The sequence below is a fragment of the Plectropomus leopardus genome, chromosome 7, assembly GCF_008729295.1.
Source record: "Plectropomus leopardus isolate mb chromosome 7, YSFRI_Pleo_2.0, whole genome shotgun sequence".
Classification (NCBI taxonomy): Eukaryota; Metazoa; Chordata; class Actinopteri; order Perciformes; family Serranidae; genus Plectropomus; species Plectropomus leopardus.
In genome coordinates this window covers 24,962,472-24,986,804 of record NC_056469.1, presented here as the reverse complement: position 1 = coordinate 24,986,804, position 24,333 = coordinate 24,962,472, and the positions used below count along the sequence as shown (strand labels likewise).

Here is a 24,333-nt window from a genome sequence, read left to right as displayed (position 1 = left end):
TGACTCCAACCTGCGGCTCTGCGCAGCATATCATCCCCTCTCTCTCTCCCTCCTTTCATGCTAACATGTCAAATAAAATCCCACCCGCCAAAAAAATCATCTTTAACTTTAGTTTAACTGGAGTCTGATTTAGTCGGACCTCAATCATTCATTCAGTTTCAGTGCTACAGTATTTTAAAACACGTTATGGATTCATGAACACGTCCGAAAGGCTGACCTCGTACACACCCGACACTTGTTCATTTTCGCCCATTACATCAAGTTAATAGTTTAAGTTCACCTTATTCTGAAAAAAAAATAGCTATGAATCTAGATTACTAAACTGTTACAATGTTACAAATCCTCTATAAACCATGTGCAGGTGGAGCACGGTGCTGGGTGGACTATCCAAATAAAATGTTACAAAAACTAAAAAAGCAACAAAAGGCAAATAATGAAAGGTATTGACAGATTTATTAATAATTAATTACTATTTACTATTAACATTGTGAAGAAATTGGGCCATGTACAACATTTATTCACAAAAAAAATGTATTTACTTAATAAACAAACTGCCAATGACAGTATCATTTAAACTATTATATTTAGGAATATTCCAAGGTCCATGTACAGCCTATTTAAATGTATAACATTTCTAGTATGTGGCACCATGGGATTACAACACGTCTAACTGCATGTCCCCCCTCAGCTCCTGGAGAACTCTAAAGTGCTAACACACTGAGCCCACAAAAGTGAGGCATTCACTCGCACACACACACCTCTTCTCTAACATGCACACAGGGTTTTAATTAGAGAACTGCATCTCTTTAGAGTTAGTTATAGGTCCGTTTCTTATTGTGTCCTCAGCTGATGTCTGTACCTCTGCAGCAGAGTTGTGTTCCTTTACAGACTTTTCATTCCCCTCCGATGTTACGCCCTCATATTTCGCCTCGCTGCTTTGTGATATATCTCCGTCCCCTCCTCTCTCCATTCTCCCGTCTCGTAAGCTACTGGTGCTCACCTCAATTATCACAATTTCCTCTCCGTTTCCAAGCTGAAATATGCCCTCCATGGCTCCTCCACCCTCAGTAACCCTCCCATCTGCAGCATTGCAACCCTCCCCTTCTTCTCCCATCATCCCCCCTTCGCCTTCTATCAGCGCTATCATCTGCATGCCCTCCTCCGCTTCCTGCTCCATTTTGGTTTCACCTCCGAGCTCAAACACCACCTCCTGTCCATCAAGAGGTACCAAACTTTGAGTAGGAGTGCAGGAAAGCTGCAGGCTGGTGTCCTGTCCTTGGCTGAAGGTTGCACCGGACGTACCGCTGTCCTGCGCCTCAGTGTGGAAATGTAGGACATAAGATTCCCCCTGGCTGCCCTCCTCTCCTGTCTGTCTCTCCCCTTGCTTTTCTCCACCCCATTCATGCAAAAGTGACATCATCCCTCCCTTATCTCCACCCTTTGCTCCTTCACCTTCTGTCTTGAACTGCAACACAAGCGACTTTCCCTCCTTGCTCATTCCTCCATCCACCGCCTCTCCCGATGCTTCCCCTTCAAATTGTAACACATATGACTGCCCGCCCTCGTTGATATTAATTCCCTCTTTTGCTCGTCCTTCATTATCAAAACATAACACAAACTGTTTCCCCGTCATGCTCTCCTCTGTCCTTATTTGCCCCATTGTGGTATGGGGTTTCCTTTCCATTGGAGCAGAGACGGGAGAAGTTGCGGCTACTGTGGTGGCTGGTGTAACAGTCGACGGGGGTCCTGAGGAGTCCACTGTGGGGGCTACAGTGGTGGAAGATGGGAGAATTTGGACAGAAGTGCAAGACGTCGATGATGGCGAGGACTCTGTCGTGTTAGCAGTCGTAACAGTCTGTGAGACGTTCGTACAGTTTGTTACAGTCAGAGCTCCACCTGCAGCCTGAGTGACAGGAGCCGCTGCAGACTTCTGAAGAGCAGCTTTTGGTTTGCGCCCACGTCTGCCCCGAGCAGTCCTTGTGCTTTTCCCTAATATGGGCTTGGTCAGCAGGGAGTTGGCTGAAAGACTGCGTGTTGGCATAGCAACAGGAGTATTGTTATTGTTGTTGGTTATTATGAACCTGGTCTGCTGTTGGTGCTGTGAAATGGTCGGAAACTGGGATATCTGTGTTTGGTTCAGGACGGGCTGGAGAGCTTGGATAGTCTGAAGAACGGGGAGCGTCTGAGGCTCCGGAGCTGGTGGAGGGTTGTTTGCCGTGGGGACGAGAATCAAGCTGGATTGACCGCCGTTGTTGGAGGGGCACTGTAGGAGGAAGAAGTTTTGGGGCTGGGACGGAGGTGGTGGTGGTGGTGGTGGAGGAGGTGGAGGCGCTGGTGTCGGGGACGACAGAGGGATGAGCTGCAGGCCGCTGGCTGTCTGAATCATGAAGTAGTTCTGGGAGGTGTTCGGGGGGATATTAAGTGCTGGTTGGGACACAATCAGACTTCCTTGGTTTCCTGAGGTTTCCAGGGTGATGGGGTTGAGCAGGGTGGTGGTGGTTGTCACTCCCCCAACGCTGGCTTTCACAGCCACTCCATCTTTACCTCCACCCCCGGGGCAGGGCAGGGGGACGCCATTGCCATGGGTGCGGATGTGCCGCTGCAGGTAGGAGTGCATGACAAACTCCTTGGAGCAGTACGGGCATTTGAAGTCCTTGCTTGAGGAGTGTGTGCGAAGGTGGAGCTGGAGGTTGGAGGAGTGTGTAAAGCTTTTATTGCAATGTGTGCACTGAAAAGGTCTCTCACCAGAATGGGTGCGTTCATGCTGCTCAAAGAGAAATAACAGAAGAAGAGGGAAGATGAATGAAAAATAGTCGCTGAGATATAACATCCATCCAAACAGCTATTAACCTTTGAGACCTGAGCAAATTTACTAGATTTACCCAAACTTCTGGCCTCAGCCAGAGGCCTCAGCTGCATGTCATCCCCTCTCTCCCTCTTTCATGCTAATATCTGTCCTATCAAATAAAGGCAAAAAGCCCTAAAAATAATCTAAAACAGAAAACAAAACAAGGAAATCAGCTGAAAAAGTGTTAAACATAATTTATTTTAAATACATAATTATAATACTTAAAAGTTAAAAATAATAGATTTCCGGATATTTTCCCTTTTAAAAATAACTTTCTAATATCTTTTTCTCCTGACCCTAAGCAAAGTGGTGCAATTTCTTTCTTTTTTTTTTTTTAAATAGGAAAAAAAGCAACAGACAACTTGGTAAGAAATTTTCTGCCAAGTGAAAGAAATTAGCAGATTTAGAAAATTAAAATGTTAAAAAAGCTAAGGAAAAACTATATTTATAATTATCATAATTGCATACTTAAAATTATATCACAAAATTATTATTTCTAAGCACTTTCTTAGGTTATTTCTTCTATTTCAACTTTCTTTTTCATTTTGTATGCTTTTAAAAAAACAACTTATTTTTAGGTAATTTTGTTGTACTTTTTACTAATTTTGTGCAAATGTCTGCGTCTTTTCTTCTTTTGTTGCTCATCGCGTCCTTCCCATGTTTTTGAAAGAAATCAAGCCAATTCGCTCAGGTTTCAAAGGGTTAAAGAATGTAAACATGTTCTAGTAGAAACACAAAATACAAGCAAAAGCCTGAAAATGAGCGTAATAGATCCTCCTTAATCTACATCAGGTCATAGCTGAGTCTGTACCGGCTGTACTGACCTGTTTGAGGTTTGACGTCTGGGAGAAAGACTTTGAGCAGATGGAGCAGATATGAGGCCGCAGTCCAGAGTGCATCTGACTATGTCTACGCAGGCAGCTGGTGTTTTTGAAGGACTTGCCACACTCCTTACACACGTACGGCCTCTCGCCTGTGTGTTGCCGCAAGTGGTACTGGTAGTGAGAGCTCCATTTAAAAGTGAGCGGACAGTGAGGGCACTGGAAGGCCCGGACACCTGTGTGCACCTGGGTGAAGTGAAAGTGACATTAAAAAAAACAAAAAAACACTATTTCGTGTTGTGTTTCAAGCAGGGTGTCTACAGATACCTGACACTTAAATGGAATACTTTTTAAGACCTTTTCAAGTAATTTTTAACTAAATCTATGACAAATTTTTGGACAAATCATCTTTTTCCTATGTGGTCCAGTGCAGAGGTCGGTTATATGTAGGAATATGGTCATTTGAGTGAGTGAATCCACATTTTGCCAAAGGGTAATTGCAAGTAGAAAGTGCAGTATTAGTTTCAGTGATGTGAAACATCAGAAATGTGGACATTCAAGCACAAGAGTTTGACCTATTTTGACTTAATTAAATTAAGGCCCTGTGTCCACCAAAGCTATTTTTCCCTGCTGAAAACACCACGCGCTCCTGAGGAAACGCCTATCTGGGAGTAGTTGAGAGTGCTTTAGAGGCGCAGCATTTTTTTTAGCTGAGACTCTTTGGTTGTGCGTGGTTGCTATGATACAGAATATCTGTGGAAGTAAAAATGTCAGCGCAAGGAAGAGTACTTTATCTGGATGAAGGGAAAGCTGAAGCACATAGAGAGGACTGTGGGCTCAAAAGAGGAAACATACATTCATACACAGTATATTTACATATTTCTTATCCATTGTTGTTCAGTGCTTGCACATGTAAGATGTGATGGTTGGTCGTCATGGTATTCATCCCTCCTCTAATATGACTGAACGACTGGGTAAAAAGTTACAATGATGAGTGCAGCGTTTTAGCCAAAACTGAATTTTTTAAACACTCTAAACTCAGAATAAAAACACCAAACAGACAGCATTCAGCACTCAGCACCTCTTTAGGCTGCTAGCATTTGCAGTGTAGCGTAAATTTGTGGCGGATCAATTCGTTTTTTTTGTGTGTTATTTTAATTGGTGTTTAAGACTCACAAATTCAGATGTAACACTCAGGCCACAAAGCCTGCATGAACACTGCGTGTGTGTTGCGGAACCTGTTGTTTTTTGGCGTCTGTGTTAACAGGTTAGAGCAGCCACACTACCTGCATGAGAAGTGCTGCTCAGCTGCTGCTCAGCTGCTGCTCAGCTGCTGCTCTGCTGCTGCTCAGCTGCTGCTCAGCTGCTGCTCTGCTGCTGCTCAGCTGCTGCTCTGCTGCTGCTCAGCTGCTGCTCTGCTGCTGCTCAGCTGCTGCTCAGCTGCTGCTCAGCTGCTGCTGCTCAGCTGCTGCTGCTGCTCAGCTGCTGATGCTGCTGCTCAGCTGCTGCTGCTCAGCCGCTGATGCTGCTCAGCTGCTGATGCTGCTCAGCTGATGCTGCTCAGATGCTGCTCAGCTGATGCTGCTCAGATGCTGCTCAGCTGCTGCTCAGATGCTGCTGCTCAGTTGCAGCTCAGATGCTACTCAGCTGCTGCTCAGATGCAGCACATATAGAGATTTGGAGTCAGGCTAATTTTTTCTGCTTGATGCATACGGTTGTCAGCAAATACAGTGAAAATGGTCTTTTAATGATCATACTGACATTATACCACCTTTCACTTCACTTTCAAAGTCTTTATCTGTCACAGACATGAAGAAATACAAATATTTCTGTTTCACTTAACCTTTCCGTTTAAAAAAAAAAAGCCTTCTGACAACATATCTGTTGACAGATATTAACTCAAGGCTTTTTATTAAGAAATACAGTGACTTACACATCTTTATGAATTAGTTGAATATCAGCTTTTAATTGTGGAAATACAGCAGGTATGGCAGCAGGCAGCTCTGCTGCAGCGCCACAGCAACAATGCTGCCTGTGTGAACACAAGCATGCGAGCCACAGCAGTTCAGCAAGGTAGCCATCACACGTTGCTCATACGGGCAGTGTAGCCCGAGCATAAGACTATTTGACGACTTTTAAGGCCTAATATTTATAAAACCAAATTTGAGACTTTTTAAGGACTTTTTAAGGACACCCTATCAAGTTCTTTTAATCATATCTACAGTATAAATACCTTTAAGTGTCTGCAGGACAGTTGTGTTCATTGTAGTTCATTGTAGTGGTTACAGCTTTAAAAATGCTATGAAATCAGTTGTGTTTTATTGTGTTTTTCCCATAAGATTAAAATGCAGCTCAGGAGTGGTCACCAAGAAACATCAAAATGTGTGAACAATGCAATCAAAAGTTAAAACTGTGTTATGTGAAAAACAGCTGCTTAGTCAAAGACACGTTTAACTACAGAGTGTGTTACTGCTTTGAAGGGTTTTTTTTATTGCCTTATGGATTTGTCTGTTGTTAGATGTCATTCATCTGCGGGTGTGTGAACCAAACTAGACAGCTGCCGTCCCTGTAAACTAAAGAAATCTTAAATTATACGGTGACATAAATAATAAAATTCAGCTCCTAAGTGATGAATCATTGGGAAACTTAACTTGTGTGCACATTTCTAGCAAACAGAAAGCTTACCCTCTGGTGGATTGAAAGCAGAGAGGACCTCTTGAAACTCTTTCCACACTCAGTGCAGCGGTAGGGCCTTTCCCCAGTGTGATCCCTCATGTGGTACTTTAGCCCTGATGAACCTTTGAAGGCTTTTCCGCACTCTGAGCAGCGGTATGGCCTCTCTGAATGAAAGTGTGTGAAAAAAAGGGTCACATTTGTCAAAATTAAAACTAAAAATCACATACAATACACAAAGAAATTAATTTGACCCATCGAAAGCTGGATCAGCATTACTTTTACTTACTTAATGGTTTGATTTCTTTCAAAAACTTGGAAAAAAAAGACCAACTTGGCAAGAAATGTCCCACTAACTGCAGTCAATAAGTAGATTTAGAGAATTATTTAAATAAATAAAAAAAGCTAAGGAAAAATGTCCAGATAGCAATTTTTAAAATTATTTTTCAAAATTATTATGTTTTTAAGCTGTTTTTTAAGGTAATTTCATGTTGTTGTTTTTTTGGTTTTTTTTGTTTTAATTTTTATTTTTCTATTTAATTTTATTTTTTGTGGTAATTTTCAGGTAATCTATTTGTACTTTTTATTAATTTCTGTGTCATTTCTTCTTAAGTTGCTCAAAGACTCCTGTTTTTGAAAGAAATCAAGCCAGTTTAAAAAAGACTAACAGGGTTAAGCATAGAATTATTTTGAGGAAAAAGAGAGTCAAAACCCCTGGTTGTTATAAATGTTTTAAACAACCAGTTTGATATTAGATACATCATGGCTAGCAGCGAAGTGGAGAAAGCCTACTTAACCAAAACACATGAACAGATGCTTGGCTTATTTCCCCTATCGTACAGTCAAATCTCCACTGACTCCATCCATGTTTTGTGTCTGCACTGTTTGAAAAATACCTTTACCTCCAGCAGGGGTGGTCTTGCTTGCTCCCGTCTTTTTGGGGGCTTTGGTCGGCTTGGCCGGTTGCTGCTCCTGCTCCTCACCGACGGTGATGATATCGACGTGGATCTCTCTCTGGCCTTCTTGCTGCTTGTCAGCCTGGCTGGGAGAGGAGGGGAGGGGGAGCGACAGGGAAAGGGAGGGAGGGCACACTATCTCGGCCTCCGCCTCAGCCAGGAGACGTTGCTCGGGCGTGTGGGAGTGTTGGTGGGTGAGGAGTGAGGAGAGAAGGGGGAAGGAGCGGTCGCAGGCAGAGCAGCTGAACTGGGAGCGGGACTGGGATGAGAGAGAGTGCATCTGGACAAAAAAAAAAAGATTATTTCATAACAGATCGATTAAAATACAATATATTTATATCAGTGCAGTGCTGTGATTTGCATACAGAGCAATTATCAGGTTCGTTCTCACCAGCGACACATGTCTATTGAGTCCTCCACTGGTCTTGAAGGTCTTATTGCAGTAGCCACACGACAGCCCTGCCCATGCGGTTCTGGCCTCTGGCTGAACGGTCTCGGAGCTCTGAGTCACCTCGGTGAAGCTCTGCAGCAGGTCAAACTGGGCCTGGGTGGTGCCCACATTCTGAGGACAAACCAAAGGAAGTAATACATATAAATAACACATATCTGCAGATCAAACACAAGCCCTTCAGAGGCTGGGTATTTTTAGATCAATTAAATAACAGAAAACAGCTGAGTGCCCTGACCTTAAAGCGCACGGTCATTCTAGGCCATACTACATTACAAACAGTACATATACTGCACATCATGTAACTAACAGGACTGAATAAGCATTTTGTTTCACTTCATGATGTATTTATGAGAGCAGATTTTTTTTTTCTTCATTGTTTTTCAAGCCTGGGACCCTTTTGGCTGAGGACTGAGGCAGAGCAAGGACCTCCTGGTAATTAAATAAAATTGGGTTGCATATTAAACTGGGCGTGCATTATCGTGTAGAGCGGCCTGATGATACTTTTATATGATGCATACAATCCTAAGCCAATAAAATAAGTATAAATAGGTGTTGACAGCTTCATATATTTTCATATACCATATATATTATTACATATCATATATTTAGATATCATAGATTCATTTGACAAAGATTCATGAGTAACAGTTAGCCTTTTATCAGTGTTGTTAATTAATTTTTGTTTGCTTGTTTTTTTTTTTTTTTCTACAAAAAGGCCAATTTATCTTTGCCAATAAATAATATGTTGGCTTCATATTAATGTCTATTTTCAGACATATTTACGGAGCCTGGAATGTGACGTGGATGTTTTGAGGTTTTTTTAAACGCGAATAACTTAATCATGAGAAAGTTTTAGGTATTTAAACTGGTAAAACGGACTGGAGCGGTTCGATTCAGTCAATTACAACCCTTAAGAGTGAAAACAAGTCATTTTGAGGCAGAAACAGATTTTCATTGACCAGATAAGAGCTGCAATCACTTTTTGGCAGATTGAAAAAGGGCATTTTATGTGTATTTTTAGCTCTTTAAAGGCATTTAAACAGGTGAAAAGGACTGGGTGGGCTATAATCTGTCAAATATGGCCTCTATGAATGAAATCAAGTCATTCTGAGGCAGCAACAGCCTTTCAAAAAGCCTTTGAAAAAGTGCATTTTATGGTTTTAAAAATTTACATCCATGTCTCCTCCTGGGCTCCGTACATATTTTCATTTTAGGAAAAAAAAAAATCCTTTTCGAAATCCATACTTCATCAAACACACATTTCCTAAGCATTTGCAGGTAAGTACGTTGCTAGTTTATGATAACTTTACTCACTTGTTAAACTTCCCCACCGCCAAATAGCTGCTTATGTTAAAGTGTATCACGTGATACTGGTAATGTTTCAACGGTCACGCAGCGCAGAACTAATTTTATATTAGTAAAACAAGGAATTTTGGTTTAAGTTAGATATGCCTTGGGATTTTTATGAACATATTTTAAACAATAGCCAAAACAATATTTATTCAAAACTTTTCTAAAACATTCTGTCGATTCCAAACCATTTGTACCCAGGCCCAGAAAAACATTTTTTTCATTTTAGAACTTTTCCACGAATTTCATGATCATGGGAACCGTGAAATCGGAGCTGTTGGCCGTAATTCAGAGCTCTGAAACCAACACTTCATGACCTGAGTTGGCGACTCCACTTATTGTGGAAGGTTTTTATTCTTCTCTCACACATACGTCTATCTGATCCAGTCACTCACTGTATTACTGCCGTCTGCTCCCTCCGTCAGTCCTAGGAGCACCTCTGTCGTGTGTCCATTTTCAGCCACTGTGGTCGTCTCCACCACCTCCTCAAAATCAGCCAGTAGGTGACCAGCTCCCACCAGCCCATCCCCAACCTCCATCCCCGCCCCGGGCCCCGCCTCTGCACTGGCTCCGTGTCCTGCTGGAGCCATGTGGATGGACTGGTGCTCCTCTAGCTCTGTCCGTGTGCCAAAGGTGTGGCTGCAGCTGCCGCAGCTGTACAGCAGCACGCTGGCCCCGGTGTCTGTGCTCAGGTGAACCTCCGTCCCGATGGCCCTGGACGCGCACACGTCCTCCCCTGAGGAGGTGAGGGTGAGCTGGGGGAGGAGGCTCGGATTCTGCCCGGACGAGGCGGTCGACAAGAACACTTCCTCCATCCCCACCCCGACTCCATCGCTTCCCTCCTGGCTCACAAACCCCACCATGTCCGTCAACATGGACGATGTCACTTCCTCTGCGCCCACCACCACCTCCACGATCTCATTTCCCTTCCGTGCATCTTCTCCCCTCTTTCCCTCCTTCCCTCCTGCATTGAGGTTGGAGTGTGAGTTCTTGTGCAGGGCCAGGTTTGACGAGTGTGTGAAGCTCCGCCCGCACTCGCCGCAGATGTAGGGCCTCTCACCTGTGTGTATCCTCATGTGCTGCCTCAGGTTGGTGGACTGAGTGAAGGATTTGTTGCACACTGAGCAGGTGTAAGGCTTCAGACCCAGGTGCACATTCTTGTGTCGCCGCAGACTGCTAGAGTTCTTGAAGGCCTTGGGGCAAGTGTCACAGGGGTACGGACACTCTCCAGTATGCTGCCGCAGGTGATACTGGTAATGAGAGCTCCATTTAAAGGTCAGAGGGCAATAGGGGCACAAGAAGGTACGCACTCCAGTGTGGACGCTCTGATGGACCTGGAGGCAGATAGAGATAGAGATGTGAAATACCTTGCTCATTTGTTAGGGACTGTTTGTTATTTATGGGAGGGGAGGCATGTCAAATAATTTTTACTCACTGCAGAGGGACACCTTTTTATTTTGGCAAAGCAAAAGGACATACAACTTTAAATGACTGTAATTTTATTCATTTTAAAAACCCTCTGAACACCAAAACATGCCAGTGGGTTTGAAAAGTTTGTTTTCTTTACAAATTTGCCAAAATTACACAAATTATTATAACTAGAAACTGTAAGACGAGAAATCATCGTTATCAAATTTAGGATGGTCATTGAATGCATCATAAGCGATGGCGTCCATATGGAAAAAAAAACAAATCTTAAAAAACATTAAGTTTTGCACTCTTCCATGCACGACAAGAGAGAAAATGCAAGGTTTTTTTAAACTCCAGGATTTAGATTTCAAAGTTTAACTTTAGATAATCAAGGGGTAGTTCTTTAAGATCAAATAATGGCATTCAATGTTACTGATATTATTTTGGCTGCTGCCATTGTTGTGTGTGTTATGCTACTGTTTACTTTAAACAATGGTCGTTATACGCACATGTTGCTAATGCTTGAAGTGTGCATGCTGTGATGTGTGTGCGTGTAAGCTTGTTAAATGGTTTTGTGTAGTAGGACCAATGACAGGCGGCTGTCATGCACCCATATTGTGCTCGAGTGCACAGACAGCTTGTGTAATGATGCTATTTGAAAAGAGGATTTGCATTTTGCTGGAGAAATTAGCTTTTAGCTCCTGGTTATTTATGGTGGAGGGAGGGTTGTGCCTAATAACAATAACGCAACGAGGCCAAAGGCAAAATATCTGCAGCCCCTGGGACGATAAAGGTAAAAAATAAATAAACTTAAATCACAGCCAACCATTCCTCTGATCAAAAATGAACAGTCCCTCAGTATTTCCTTTTCCCAGACACTTATCAGTTGTTTAAAAATGACTTTGTTTGACATCTCACCTGAAGCAGAGAGGAGCGCTTGAAGGCTTTACCACAATCCTGACATTTGTAAGGCTTCTCCCCCGAATGAGACCTGCACAAGAAAGACAACTATTCAGGAGGACAGCAGATTGAATATTCATGTCAACACAGGTGTGACACATAAACAGTATAAAAATACCAAAACAATTTCTTTTGGGATATGATGGCGCCAGCTGTTTTTTATCAAAGGTATGGATTATGGGTTTTAACATAAAGTACTCACTACTTTGAGTTTCAGCAGTAGTTGCTCAGTCCTTAGGGACTTGGCTTGTATGTTTGTGTGTGCGGATGTATGCACGTATGTATGCATGTATAATATGTTTAATCTGTGTGCTTATGCATGTGTGTGTGTGTGTGTGTGTGTGTGTATATGCATATACACACACACACACATATATATGAGATGAAGTTCATGAATTCATTGAGTAACTGAGAAGGGACAGGAAATAATAACTTTATTCTTCCTCCTACTCATTTTATAACATGTATCTTCTCATTTTTGTTGTTTATTTGAATCCATTCATTGAGTTTGTGTATAGGTTATCATCATTTTAATTATTGTTTTTTTTTGTTTTGTTTTTTTACATGATTGAATTAAATACCACTCAATCAATCAAAATCAGTAGTTCCCCAGTTCATGTTCTTTCTGCAGGACGGAAAACAAGTATTTTTTGTGAATAGTACTTTAAGTATGTTAACATGCAATTTTAAACTCCAGGTGCAATATTACTTTTTATTTTTTACTCTTAAATATGATTATTAGACACTTTGTACTTTATTTTCACTTATTTGATGCTCTGTTGTATTCTTTTTTTCTGTATTTTTGGAGCAATCTGGCACAAGAATTTCCTTCGGGATTAGTAAACTTCTATCTTATCTTATCTTATCTTATCTTATACAGACTAAGTATGGAGAGTGGACTGACAGCTGGAGAGGTGCCAGTTTGCCTCCCAGGCACTGCCGCAGTGCCCTTTGGCAAGGCATAAATCCACAGCTGTTCAAGGGGCCTGTCCACTGGCAACCTTCTCGTTCTGACATCTCTCCATTTATAGCATGTATGGGTCCCGTTTGTGCATGTGTGTGTATTTCGGTGTGTGTGTAACATGTAAATAACAACAGAGTTAAAAAATGCAGTTTCCCCTCCGGGTTAAATAAAGCATGTCTTCTTCTTCTAACCTAAATTTGGATACTAACAGCTTCAGGACTCTTTTGTAACAGTGTTACAATAAGAAGGTAAAGAGTTTCACTGTGCGTACCGTTGGTGGTAGAGCAGAGCGGAGGAGCCCTTGAAGGCCTTGGGACAGAGGTTGCAGCGGTACGGTCTCTCATTGTTGTGGCTCCGCTGGTGGTGTGTCAGCCTGGACGACCACCTGAAGCTCTTCCCACAGTCCATGCACTGGAAGGGATGGTCCGACTGCTCCGGCTGCTGGGGCGGGCCAGACACAGACGATGTCACCATGTCCAAAACCACCTCTTCTCCACCTTCCACTCCCTTGTCTCCCTCCACCAGCTCCGCTCTGTCTCTATCATCCTCTCCATCCTCTCCAGAACCAAGAAGCGATGGGAAAGGAGACAGGGAGGCGGTGGACTGAGGTGGTAGCAGTTCTGCTTGGACCACTAAGGCCACTGAGTTAGCCATCACCAGGGCAAGCTGGTTAGCAGATGAGGGAGTTCCTTGGCAGCTGGATCAGTTTTGGTGCAGGATCATGGTTTTTCTTTCACCTTTCCTTCATTCATGTTTTCTTTCATGAATTCTTTCCCCGTCAGCCACTGGAAACACTTGCTGTCATCCCAAGTGGACAGCTCAGGACAGCTCTGACATAAAATGAAATGGAAATAAATAAAGTATTATAACTCTGTACAGGGTTCCCACACATATTCATGGACATAAGTTTAAAACTTTTCCATGACTTTCCAAGGACCCATGATCAGATGAGTCTACTGATGTGAAATATGCATAAAGATAAATGTACGCAGCTTGACCGGCTGTTCACATCAGCATCAAAGACCAGCAAGAACTGGGTCAAGACCGTCTTAGACCAGCTAAAGCCAACTAAAACTAACTAAAATCAGCTACCAGCATAAGCTGGTTTTAGCTGTTTTTGTCTAATTTCTTGATGATTTATAGGTAACTTCTTCATAAGTTGCTCAATGCCTTCTTCCCATTTCCCATGCCTTTTGGGGTTGATAATTCAACGACTTTTCCAAAACGTTCAATCATTTTTACTAATTCCATGCCATTTCCAGGACTGGAAAACGTGACTGTGAATTTCCATGACTTTTCCTGGTTTTCCATGACCGTGGGAACCCTGTTAGTAACTCGTGGTGAGCATGCCCCCTTTAAACTCCCTCCCTCTCCTGCTGTCTGAAGCTCGTCCCCCCTCCCTGCTGTCTTTCCTCTGGCAGTCAGTCCGTTTCTGTCTGTCCCCGCAGTGCGGTGCTCACCAGCAAATACACACACACAGGCTACAGCTAGCTCACACATTAACCTACTGTATACGTGTATCCAAATGTAACCGGTTAGCTGTGCAAGCAGACAGACAGCCTACAGACACAATATCAGTTTTCACACAATCAACAAAAACAGCCACATTCATTTAAAGCTAATGTAGCTCCGTCAGCGCGGAGTAGCGTCGTTAAACTGCTCCATAAAGATGTGCATGAATACAAGCTTCCGCAGTACTCACCGAGCATCTTTAACTCATCTTTAAGCTTTATTGTTGATATTATGAAAAGGAACTGGGTACCGCAGTGCTAATCCACACAACCTTAACAATAAACACAGGGCAGACTAACAGCAGTTCTCCACCCGATGCCGCCTCCTAAGAACGGCGACGGCGATTGGCTGTTTGCTACAATAGACGCGCTACTCCCATTGGTTGAGAGCACCAACAGACAGATTGACGTTTTTGAAATATATATTTTTATATTTTTAACATACAAATTTGACCCGAAGCTTTTAACAGCGATGTGTTCACACTCCAAGATCTTCGAAAATAATTTATACGTTTTTATTCACACTTAATATGTATCAGTTATAGTCTGACTGTGGCGCACAGACTTCTGGGTAATGTAGTATTAGTGTGTGTCTGCCCGGACTCCCATCTGTCACATCGCAGGTTAGCAGTGTTGGGGAGTAACTAGTTACATGAAACTTGAGCATTAGGGCAGTTACTAATTGCATGTAAGTAATTAGATAAAACAAATAACAAAATAAATGTAGTTGTATTAAGTAACTGGAAAATTGTTGAATTAATTTCATTTACTAATGAAAATGTTGGTGATTGCAAAAGGGTTACTAATTATTATCTTCAGTAAGATGTAGAATGTAGAATACAATATTCATTAAGTTATGGAGACTTTTGTTTTATATTTTAACAAAATAGCCTATCAACCATTGCAGATTATCAAAAATGAAAACTCTGCCTTGTTTAATATAATGTCATTTTTAACTTGATCTGTAAATACACTGATGCCTCTGCAAAGAGTTTATTCCATTGATTTGATTGGTTTTTTTTCCCTTTGTGATTTTTTCCACCTCTTTTACTATGTTTTTTGTTGTGATGTCATAATTCAACTAAAAGAAAAAAATGCTGATACGTAAATGTTGGGGGTGGGGGTTACAGTTACATTACTTATTACATTTTAACAGGGTAACGAGCAATCTAATACCTTTACAATGCTGCAGGAATTATGTATTTTTGTAGGCCAGCATGATATTTAGCACCATCTTGTTTCCTTTGTCAAAAAGCCAAGATGATTTTCCCATTGGATTTTGGATTATTGACGAAAATGTTTAAATGTTTATGATTCTTTATGTTCAGCAAGATGATCTTCACAAATGGATTCCACTTTTATGGCTTTTAAAGTGTAAATGCAATCAAAGAAATCCTTTGACTTTAAAACAAAGGAACCACTGCAGGTTAGATTATCAAAGATACTCAAATCCATTGTGCACATTCTTTAGTATTTATTTCACCAAGGCACATATTTCACATTGAGGCCAATCAGTGTGTGGAAGAGGCATCTTGATGTTGCAACAATAATTTAAACATGATGGTATAATAATAATTAATAATAATAATAATCATAATAGTAAATAAGAATAAAAATTGTATAAAAGTACAAAAAGATAGGAGACTTGCTCCACTGCAGCACAAAATAAATAGTTCCACCAAGTTACTTAAATAAATAGTCAATACTGTAACAAATACTAGAATAAAGAATGAACAAAAATTAATAGTGATAAAGTTGGTAAAGTAATCTACATTATATTGTAGAAAACAAAATAATACACAAATGCACTGTATACAACAAATTTACATTCTTGTACACTTATGTACACCTGTACAGAACATAGTGTCACAATACATAGTATTTTAAGGCTTTGGGTGTTTAACTAACAAAAACAAACTTTTCTACCCCCAAAGCACACGTTCAAAATCAGCCATCTCACTCATCCAAGAGGCTAATCCTAACAAGTTTGTGCAAAGAATCTAATCAGGTCCATCAGTGCTCAGCAACAGGGCACATTCATACAACTTTACCACAACGTTAAATATGCCTCCTCATGCAGAACGCGAGAAACAGGCAACAGAGACTGTGCCTGTATAAAGAAAGCATTCACTTCTCTGCTGCGACCATTTTGACATTTTCAGATAAATTAATTTCAATTGAACCGTTAAGACGTGGCAGGTTTTGAACACTTAGAAGATGACATTAACTTCTTCTAAAATGTTTACTTTAATGGCACTGTAAGTGAGTGAAAACCTTGGCTGTCCTGTATGAATGCTACATCTACTGGAAGAATTATAATCTGTAGAAAAGCACAAAGTCGATTAAGTTAAACAAAAGTCAGGAAGTGCTACTGTGTTTTTTCTTGAGGAATCAGTGAGACACAAGACAATAAAGAAAGATTACAGAGACGTGGGCAAATAAATTCACGTAAATACAGAAAAATAAAGATGAGAGTGACACATTACAACTTCAAATAAATAAAATTAAATAAATTACTAACAGTCAATAAATAAATAAATACATAAATAACATGAACAAGGCCTTTAGGAGAGAGTTTGGGAATCATGACACTGTAGTTGAACTGGCAGTTTGCATTAATCTCGATGGTTGTAACTCGCTGCAGCACAGCGCATCCTTATTGGCTCTGATGGAAAAACATTCTTCAACACAAACGTCATTGGTTGATGTTTGGGCCTAATAAGGGACGCTACTGGCTACAGTCCACACTGACATGGTCCTAATTCCCCTTTTGGCTGAGGTGGGACTCCATGTGTCCTCACCGGCTTGCAGCCATGAAGTTGACAGAGAAAGAACGAATGGATCGTCATTGTACTGCAGAGACTTTGGGTTTGAGGCTGATGAATGCTCTGTACGCCCAGTCACAGAAGAGCTTGAAGTGTTGCAGGAGCTCGTGGCTGGATTGGAGAACGTCAAACTGATAGGGGAGTTGAGGGGGTAGGGAGGGGGTCGCCTGAGTCAGCCTTGGTGCTTCAACTCTTAACATCTGCAGGAGAGAGAAAACAAGAATTAGAAAAACAATCAAACATAGGGAACATTTAAAGGTCCAGTGTGCAGGATTTAGTGGCATCTAGTGGCGAGGTTGCAGAACTGAAAGTTTAAACGTTGCCTAGTGTGCTGGACATGACTAAATGCCCCTATTATAGTGCCAGTTCAAGGCGGGAATGACGCACTGTCAATCCGCCTCGCCATTCTGTATATTAAGTACAATGGCGGCATTGGGGTACAGAGTTGTGTTGCCTTTAAGGCGCCATGGTAGGCAGTAACAAAGCCAAAACAGTGTCGGTATAAACAGGACAGCGGCAGGATCGTGTGTGGCACGAGTGTGACGTTTTGATGACATGTTATGTGTGCAACCCATAACAGATTTAAAAAGTAGCTCTTAGCAGTTTCCAACTCAAAGGAGAAAAGCAACAGCTGTAAATTTCTGCAAATTAAGAAAACAATGAAATTTGGGAGCTCAAAAAAGAGGACAAGATCAGCTGCAATATAACAGGGATGGTACATGATCATTACTGCCATGTTATGCCCTTGTTATTGTTTATAAAGCGCTGCTGACGCATTTAATGTCACACACTAACGACTGACGCTGTTGTGTTAAACATCATACCAGTCACGCCTCTTTTGCTTCAGCAATGTCAGCATGCTATCTTAAATCACACTATGGAGTGGTATGATTGTTTGTTTCTATATAAAAATGCAGATATCATAAAGCATCATATACCATCATCATCATAAATATTATTTTTTATATACTTAAAACACTCAGCACATTATCCATATTGTAATTTAAATATTCACATAGTATTCACATACAAGTGCTGATTGTCTATAACTGTATTTATTTTATTTTATTTTAATTGTTTATTATAACTGTATTTCTGTTTTATATACTACTTGTTTCTACTTGCTATAATTCTCTGTGCTGGCATCAAAGCAACTGTACCGAGTATTTCTGAATCTTTTTCTGATAAAGAGGGGGCTCTGCAGCAGCTCTATAGCATGATCTCTGTTTAGAAGGACTTTGGATTTGTTCGTTCTGGGTTACTGTAGAACAACATGGCGAACTCTGTGGATATATGCAGATATAAATGGCTCATTTTGAGGTAACCAAAAAATGACAATTCTTTATTTTTGTAGTTATGAATAATATCAACCATTTCTGCAAATAGACTCCCCTAAATTCTACACACTGGACCTTTAAAAGTGTTAGAGAGCTGTTGGAGCATGACATGATCTCCTGTTCAAATGTACATAAATGAATATAAAATTAAACACTGAAGACAACTGAGAGTCAAAAAGGGGTAGACTCTGCTCTTTACCTGACGGTGCAGCAGACTGATGAGAGATTTCATTTCTCTGATCATCTCCACCAGCTTGGGCAGTGCCGGGTGGTGGTGCTTCTTTGAAACCCTGTTGAGCCACTCAAAGTGGTGCTCGTACAGCTTCAGGTCAGCGTGCAGCTGAGAGAGTGTGGGCTTCAGCTGGAAACAACACAGACATACTTTAGAGACTTAGCATGGGTGTGGCAATGTGTAACTGTGTGTTCAGAGACAGACAAGCCCCTTCTCCCTTCACAAGCACACACACATTCACAGTCACACACAAATACATTATCAGAGCATTACCTCAAGATTGTTGAGGTCATTGGCTGATCTGTTGCTCATTTCTGGCAGAGAACTGAACCTGTGGGGCTCCACGTCTGAATCAAACGCATGCTCCCTCTGAAAGAGAAAAGGAGACACAGAGCAGCCTGTCAGTAATTTGCATCAGTGCAATTTTACTCATCCTGAGACAAGTCACGGCAGCATGAGGAAAGAATTAGTGTAGCACCTCGATTGGATGACTTGTTTTCTGAGCTTAGAGACAGTAGCTCTCACTGAGGGGAGTGTGGTTGATTGGGTCAGTTTGAGTTCACCCACATTCAGCCTCCCCAAATGTCAACAATAAGAGCAAATGACCTGAACCCACAGGATGTTTTCTACAGGGAGCGAGGATAACAACATATGCAGTGACTAAGAAAGCTCCAAGTGGGACAGACAACACAGGGCTGTAGGGAAACTCCAGGGTCACAGCTATAAAAAGAGGGAATGACGCAGTACCACTGCCCAGCTAGAGTTGTGTTGTAAACTCGGTTCAGACAGGAGATGAAGTGCTTGTCGTGGCCACCAGAGGGGGATAAACACCCTGACTGCAGGTTTACGGCGATCACAAAGGCAGCTGTGCTCATCTGAACTACAATCAGTCTTAAACATGATTCAGTAATGAATGGGGAGAAATGGAGATGACTGATGTGCCATGCGTCATTTCCAATCAGTAGAGGAACATAACAACATTAAGGACGACGAGTGCTGAGAAATGTTTTGTGTAAACAGGTTGTGTGTGCTTTAATGCTTCCTTAACCTGTTACGCAGCGTGTCCCTTGCTCCACTGACTTGTTTGTGTTGATGTTTTTTTGCTGATGAATGTGCCGCATTGTCTCGCATGTCTCTCCATCAACCTTTCGTAAGCGCTCACTTATGTTTGTGCTCCAATGTTTTGTCTCTGTCCCCTTCCATCCCTCGCTTCCCTACCTTCTCCCCCTCTCTCTCATAACCAGGTGCACAAGCACGTGCATCATCTAGCGCACATGTGTGTGCACACACACACACTCTGCTGGCTTGTCATCTAGTTGGCTCTCTGATCTCTTCATCTCTTGTGGTTTTTTTTTTTTGCTCCATCTTTCTCAGCCTTTAATTCTCCCTCTTATCCTCCTCTTCTTGCTCTCTCCATCACAGATCATGACCTCACCCGACAGAACTTAGCATCCAACCTTTTTCTTCCTGAATGCAAATAAAGGAATGTGATAAATCTTTTTTATGATTTTTATCAAGTCACTTTGCTGTGGCGACCGAAAAGCAAAACACTAAACACCGCACCTACACAACCGGGACTATTTACAGAACCCTCAATGCACACACACACACACAGCCACAAAAATGCATACACACAAATGCATGCACACTTGCACCCATACAGCATGCATGAACACAAACACACAGTTGCATTGGAAAACTTATATAGACCCATGCTTGCACACACACACACACACACACGTACACACACCCGCACACATTTCTGTCTCTTTAAAGCATCAGTTTCATTGCCTTTTTGCAGGGACTTTCCACGGATTCCCGTTCTATTTATCTTTCCTAACTTTGTCCTCTCTTTAGTGGAATGCCGCACAATAAGGAAAGAAATTTAAAATAAATCTTCCATGTTACTGAACACTGTCTAATACTGTCCCCATCACCCCTTTGATGGTGTTCACATCTGGACCCCAGGTTACAGACTACACAATGGCCTGTTACATTGTGTTAAAGCAACACAGAACACACACACACACACACACACACACACACACACACACACACACACACACTTTCTGAACACTATCTACCGGCCAAGACTAGAGAGAGTATGTGGCTATTTTTGATTTTATCCCCATGAACAAAAGAGTTGAACGATTTGCATAATGCAAAAATAGAATCTAGATCAGTCGTGTGTAACCAAAGATCCGCAGATATGATCCCGCTTTCTTTTCACCTGTTAAAACACACTGTTGATACACAATCACCAGCTGGAGCCAAATCTTGGGCCGCCGAGTTCACAAATCTGATTTTCCTACCCACTTGTCAATGTCAACAAAATAAGATTTCAAGTCAGCAGAAAAAAACTGATACAACTCTGTCCTCACTTCCACAGTCTGGCCGCAGAACATAAACATGTTTCTATGTAAACAGACATACTTTGCTGTCATGTCACAGATGGTGCGCTCAGCAGTTAGGTTGCAGGTATGGTGTTGATATGTCCTAAATTAGTCTTGATGGGAGAACTGGGTCCCAGAACTTTATGTTTGGTTTCTCTATCTCCTTGACCAACATCAGTCAGTGCGTTCACATGCACAGTTTAGTTGAGCTACGGTTACAGCTCGAATAGGCCATTTAATTTGACTATTGTTTTTGTCCCAGTATAAAAGCACTGGGGGAGAATCGTATATATTGACGGAAGTATGTTTAACTTTGCCATGGTAGGTGGCGATATGCCGCTTTTCAGCTAGTTGCTATTGGACAATCTTCAGGTTGACCTATAACGTCACAAACTTAACATGTTGGCAAATGACAAACGGGTCACATGTCAAACGGTGAAAAGATGGATACGTTTTCGGCGCTTTACATTTCGTAGGTACTATACGCTTTACTTGTCTTGTGTCTTATTTTGTTTTCTACCATCCTACTTGTTTTGTTTTTCCTGGCTTTCTTTTACGAATTTAAACTGTTTAAGCACGCTTCTGCTACTAGAGCATGTGCAGAATGTCTAGGCCAGTTCAAATCCGGTTGAGGCGTATATATGAAGAAGTAGCGATTCTGAGACAAATTATCTAAATGTGTTAGTCCAACGTAAAGAAATTCAACTTGGTGCAATATCGGTTGGACTAACATGTTTACATGTATTTTAAAAGTACAGTTTTAGTCAGACTAACACAATAATTTGACTTTTTCTTGACATGTAAACATACTCATTGTGTTTATTCACTTTAATTACATAACACTGAAAGAAGAGAATTGTTAACCAACTTAAAAATAATTATTACAGTCGGTAACACATGAATGAACTAAGTTTTCTCAACTTGGTTTCCAAGCAGTTGTGTTAATCTCACTTGATAACTTGATTTGAAAACTTTATTCATCTATGCGTTACCAAATAAAGAAATAATTTTAAGTTGGTTAACAATTCTCTTTTTTCAGTTGCACTTTCACTGAACTGGATAAAAGTGCTGCTGGACTGGGCACCAGTCCTACTGTTGCTGCCACCAGTCAGGTGACCCAGCAGACCAGGAGGTTGCTGAGTCAGACCTCCCTTCCCTCCTGAATCCAGTGTGGATTAAAAGTGAGATCACTCAGTCAAATCTCCCCTGAGGCTTTTTGCTGCCTGCAGCCAGTCTGTCATCAATGAAAGCGGCTTAAGTCAAACGGAAGTCCGGGGCAAACCAAACTTTCCACAGCATGGTGCAATGTTACCTAAACTCAAAGGTAACACCAAAATCCAATCAGTTAAGGAGATATCAATCAAGACAGACAGTGCATCCTCCTCAATTCAATTAGTGCCTCATTAACCTCTTCTCCAATCAATGGCTGAGATTTTGCAATCACAGTGACATCATCTCCACTTACCAGCAGCTCTTGGGTGAGCTTCATTAGATTTTTGGTCTGATTGGAGAGTTTATCCATGTCAGTGGGCCGCCGCTGCGGTACCGGAGAGGCAGACGTGAACATGGGCAGCTGAGCCAATAGCAGCGAGAAGAGGAGCGATGAGGAGGAGTCGAGCAGCACTGTGAGGCGAACAAAACGGAAGCAATTAGTGGAGAGGCGCTGTCATCTCGCCATAATGATAATGACCTCAGGCCACGGCTGTCAGCTCCAGGGGAAGATATTGCACCATAATATAAACAATAGCTCCAGACTTGGCGGAGGAATCCTGCAGGAGCTTCAAGTTTTCACAGGCTGAATGCAAATCATTAAATCATAAAAAAAAAGCTTTGACACTGAATATCACCATCACTCCTAAGTGCAATGAATGCTGCTGATTGTCACACCTGCAACTGGATAGGTACGTGAGTTGGTGGTATAAATTATATAGAGCCAGCCAAGTCAACTCTTGTAACAGTGGGCTCATTCATTCTTTTTCCTTTCAAGTTCAAATACAAGGTAGACTAAGTATTAAAAGGGAACCGCAGTGGTGTTGAAATGATGAATGCTTGATAATTACAGGTGAACCACAAGAATCAGAGCCAAAATAACACTGCAGGAGCATCTGAGCTCTCTGTCCTAGTTTAACTTTTTACAGCTTGGAATAAACTAGAATTTAATCTATGAGCAAATAATTGAATTTAGCTTCTATATGAAGGATACAAGAGCTGTTAAAAGTCACATAAGCGCCACAGACACACATTTTAAAAATAGAAATAAAATAAAACAGTAAAATATCAAAACAACCAAAGCAAGTTTGAGTTTAAACACACTTATTCGAGCACTTACATCTCATATTTGGTTCGGATCCAACAGCAAACAAGCGGTAGATAAATAAATAAATAGAAAATTAATAAATAAATTGAACTCCGGAAATTGTCACGTGCTCCGGTTTCTTCTTCTTCAGTCAGAGTGAGGAGGAAAGTTGTCAAGATGAATGAGAGAGCAGAGTGATGACTGAAGCACTCACAGAGACGGAGAGAGTGAGAAAAGGTAAAAAAAAAAAAAAAAAAGTAATCAAACTTTCTGTCTTTGGTAAAGTTTGAGATGTAGTCTTTATGAAGGCAGAGAGACACTTATAGTTTGGAGAGAGAGAGAGAGGCAACAGGAGTGCAGAGAGAGGGATGCGAGTGTGGTAAGTCCAATTTTTGCGCGCAGTGAAGTGTTTAGGCTTGTTTAAAACTTCCTTTATAAAGACGTCGGGCCTATGACACATCGGCAGTGACTCACTTCATTCATAAAAACACACACACACACACAGACACACGCTCTCTCTCTCTCTCTCTCGCTCCTCTCTCTCTCCCTCTCTTTCCTCCTCCCCTCCCTGCTGCCTGTCTCCCTTTGCGAAACTTTAAAAAAATGTTCCGTTGTTTTTTTTCTGTTTTTTTTTCTTTCCTCTATCACTTTCTCCCGTCCTGTCCTGTCCCTATCTGCAGCACTTCCTCCGTCGCATCCCGCTACCTGCGCCAATCAGTCCCATCTACCTCTTTTTTATCTTTCCATCTCCAAATCTCTTCCCCTCTCCTCTCTATCACTTTAAAAAGCCCATTGTTTTCACCGCATATCTTATATAACCATGTATCATTAGAGCCCTTTCTTTTTCTTGTGCTGCATATGTCACAAAAAGTGTGTTCTTGTCTTTATTTGATTTATGTTGGAGCTCTTTTACATTCCCTGTATTACAGCTAATACGCACAGCAAACACCTTTTCTCTCCCATATTTCTCTCCCTCTTTTTCTCACCCCTTGCTCTTTTTTTCAGAGCCCCTCCTGAGACAGCAGCCTGTTATTTCCACTGCCCCCCCACCCACCTCCTGCTCTTTTTTTCACTCCTTCTCTCCCTCTCCAGGGTGAAGGAAAGAGTGAGGAGTGAGAGACGGATAGGAGCAGGAGAGAGGTGTTGTCCAGACCAGAAGGGGCCTCTGAAAGTGTTGCATAGAAACAGTGAGCGGACACACAGACACACACACACACACATATATATGTGTATATATATATATATATATGTATATATACATACACACCACAGGACATTAACGCACACGCCTGAGGGGTGTGTGGCT

At 41.6% G+C, this 24,333-nt stretch overlaps 2 protein-coding genes across 3 annotated transcripts; both read right to left on the bottom strand.

Moving 5' to 3' along the window:
• Positions 1 to 434: 434 nt before the first annotated feature.
• znf628 (zinc finger protein 628) lies at positions 435 to 14,243 on the bottom strand. 2 transcript variants are annotated; one of them, XM_042489295.1, is made up of 9 exons: positions 14,136 to 14,243; positions 12,705 to 13,263; positions 11,428 to 11,500; positions 9,495 to 10,433; positions 7,690 to 7,860; positions 7,239 to 7,578; positions 6,355 to 6,509; positions 3,673 to 3,915; positions 435 to 2,764 (listed from the first exon to the last, which is right to left on the bottom strand). In XM_042489295.1, the coding sequence occupies exons 2-9, from the start codon at positions 13,085 to 13,087 to the stop codon at positions 785 to 787; spliced, it is 4,284 nt and encodes a 1,427-aa protein (XP_042345229.1). In that variant the 5' UTR covers positions 13,088 to 13,263; positions 14,136 to 14,243; the 3' UTR covers positions 435 to 784. The 2 variants fall into 2 exon arrangements, with proteins under 2 accessions (XP_042345229.1, XP_042345230.1); XM_042489296.1 differs by having other exon boundaries at positions 7,245 to 7,578.
• Positions 14,244 to 15,403: 1,160 nt separating this feature from the next.
• On the bottom strand, positions 15,404 to 23,469 carry il11a (interleukin 11a). Its single transcript, XM_042489421.1, has 5 exons — positions 23,061 to 23,469; positions 22,197 to 22,354; positions 18,612 to 18,707; positions 18,306 to 18,467; positions 15,404 to 16,969 (listed from the first exon to the last, which is right to left on the bottom strand). Exons 1-5 carry the CDS (start codon positions 23,065 to 23,067, stop codon positions 16,790 to 16,792), a joined length of 603 nt encoding a protein of 200 aa, XP_042345355.1. The 5' UTR covers positions 23,068 to 23,469; the 3' UTR covers positions 15,404 to 16,789.
• Between the last annotated feature and the right edge of the window lie 864 nt (positions 23,470 to 24,333).

What these genes read in the sequence shown, in the direction of transcription:
- znf628 (XM_042489295.1), bottom strand. Translation starts at nt 13,087, where the DNA reads ATGGCTAACTCAGTGGCCTTAGTGGTCCAAGCAGAACTGCTACCACCT. An exon ending in GCTCTGCTCTACCACCAACG is followed by an intron (nt 11,501 to 12,704) that starts GTACGCACAGTG and finishes TTTCTTGTGCAG; the next exon opens with GTCTCATTCGGGGGAGAAGC. An exon ending in CACCCCTGCTGGAGGTAAAG is followed by an intron (nt 6,510 to 7,238) that starts GTATTTTTCAAA and finishes ACTTTCATTCAG; the next exon opens with AGAGGCCATACCGCTGCTCA.
- il11a (XM_042489421.1), bottom strand. An exon ending in ATGACCTCAACAATCTTGAG is followed by an intron (nt 18,468 to 18,611) that starts GTAATGCTCTGA and finishes TGTTGTTTCCAG; the next exon opens with CTGAAGCCCACACTCTCTCA. An exon ending in TCAGTCTGCTGCACCGTCAG is followed by an intron (nt 16,970 to 18,305) that starts GTAAAGAGCAGA and finishes TCTCTCCTGCAG; the next exon opens with ATGTTAAGAGTTGAAGCACC.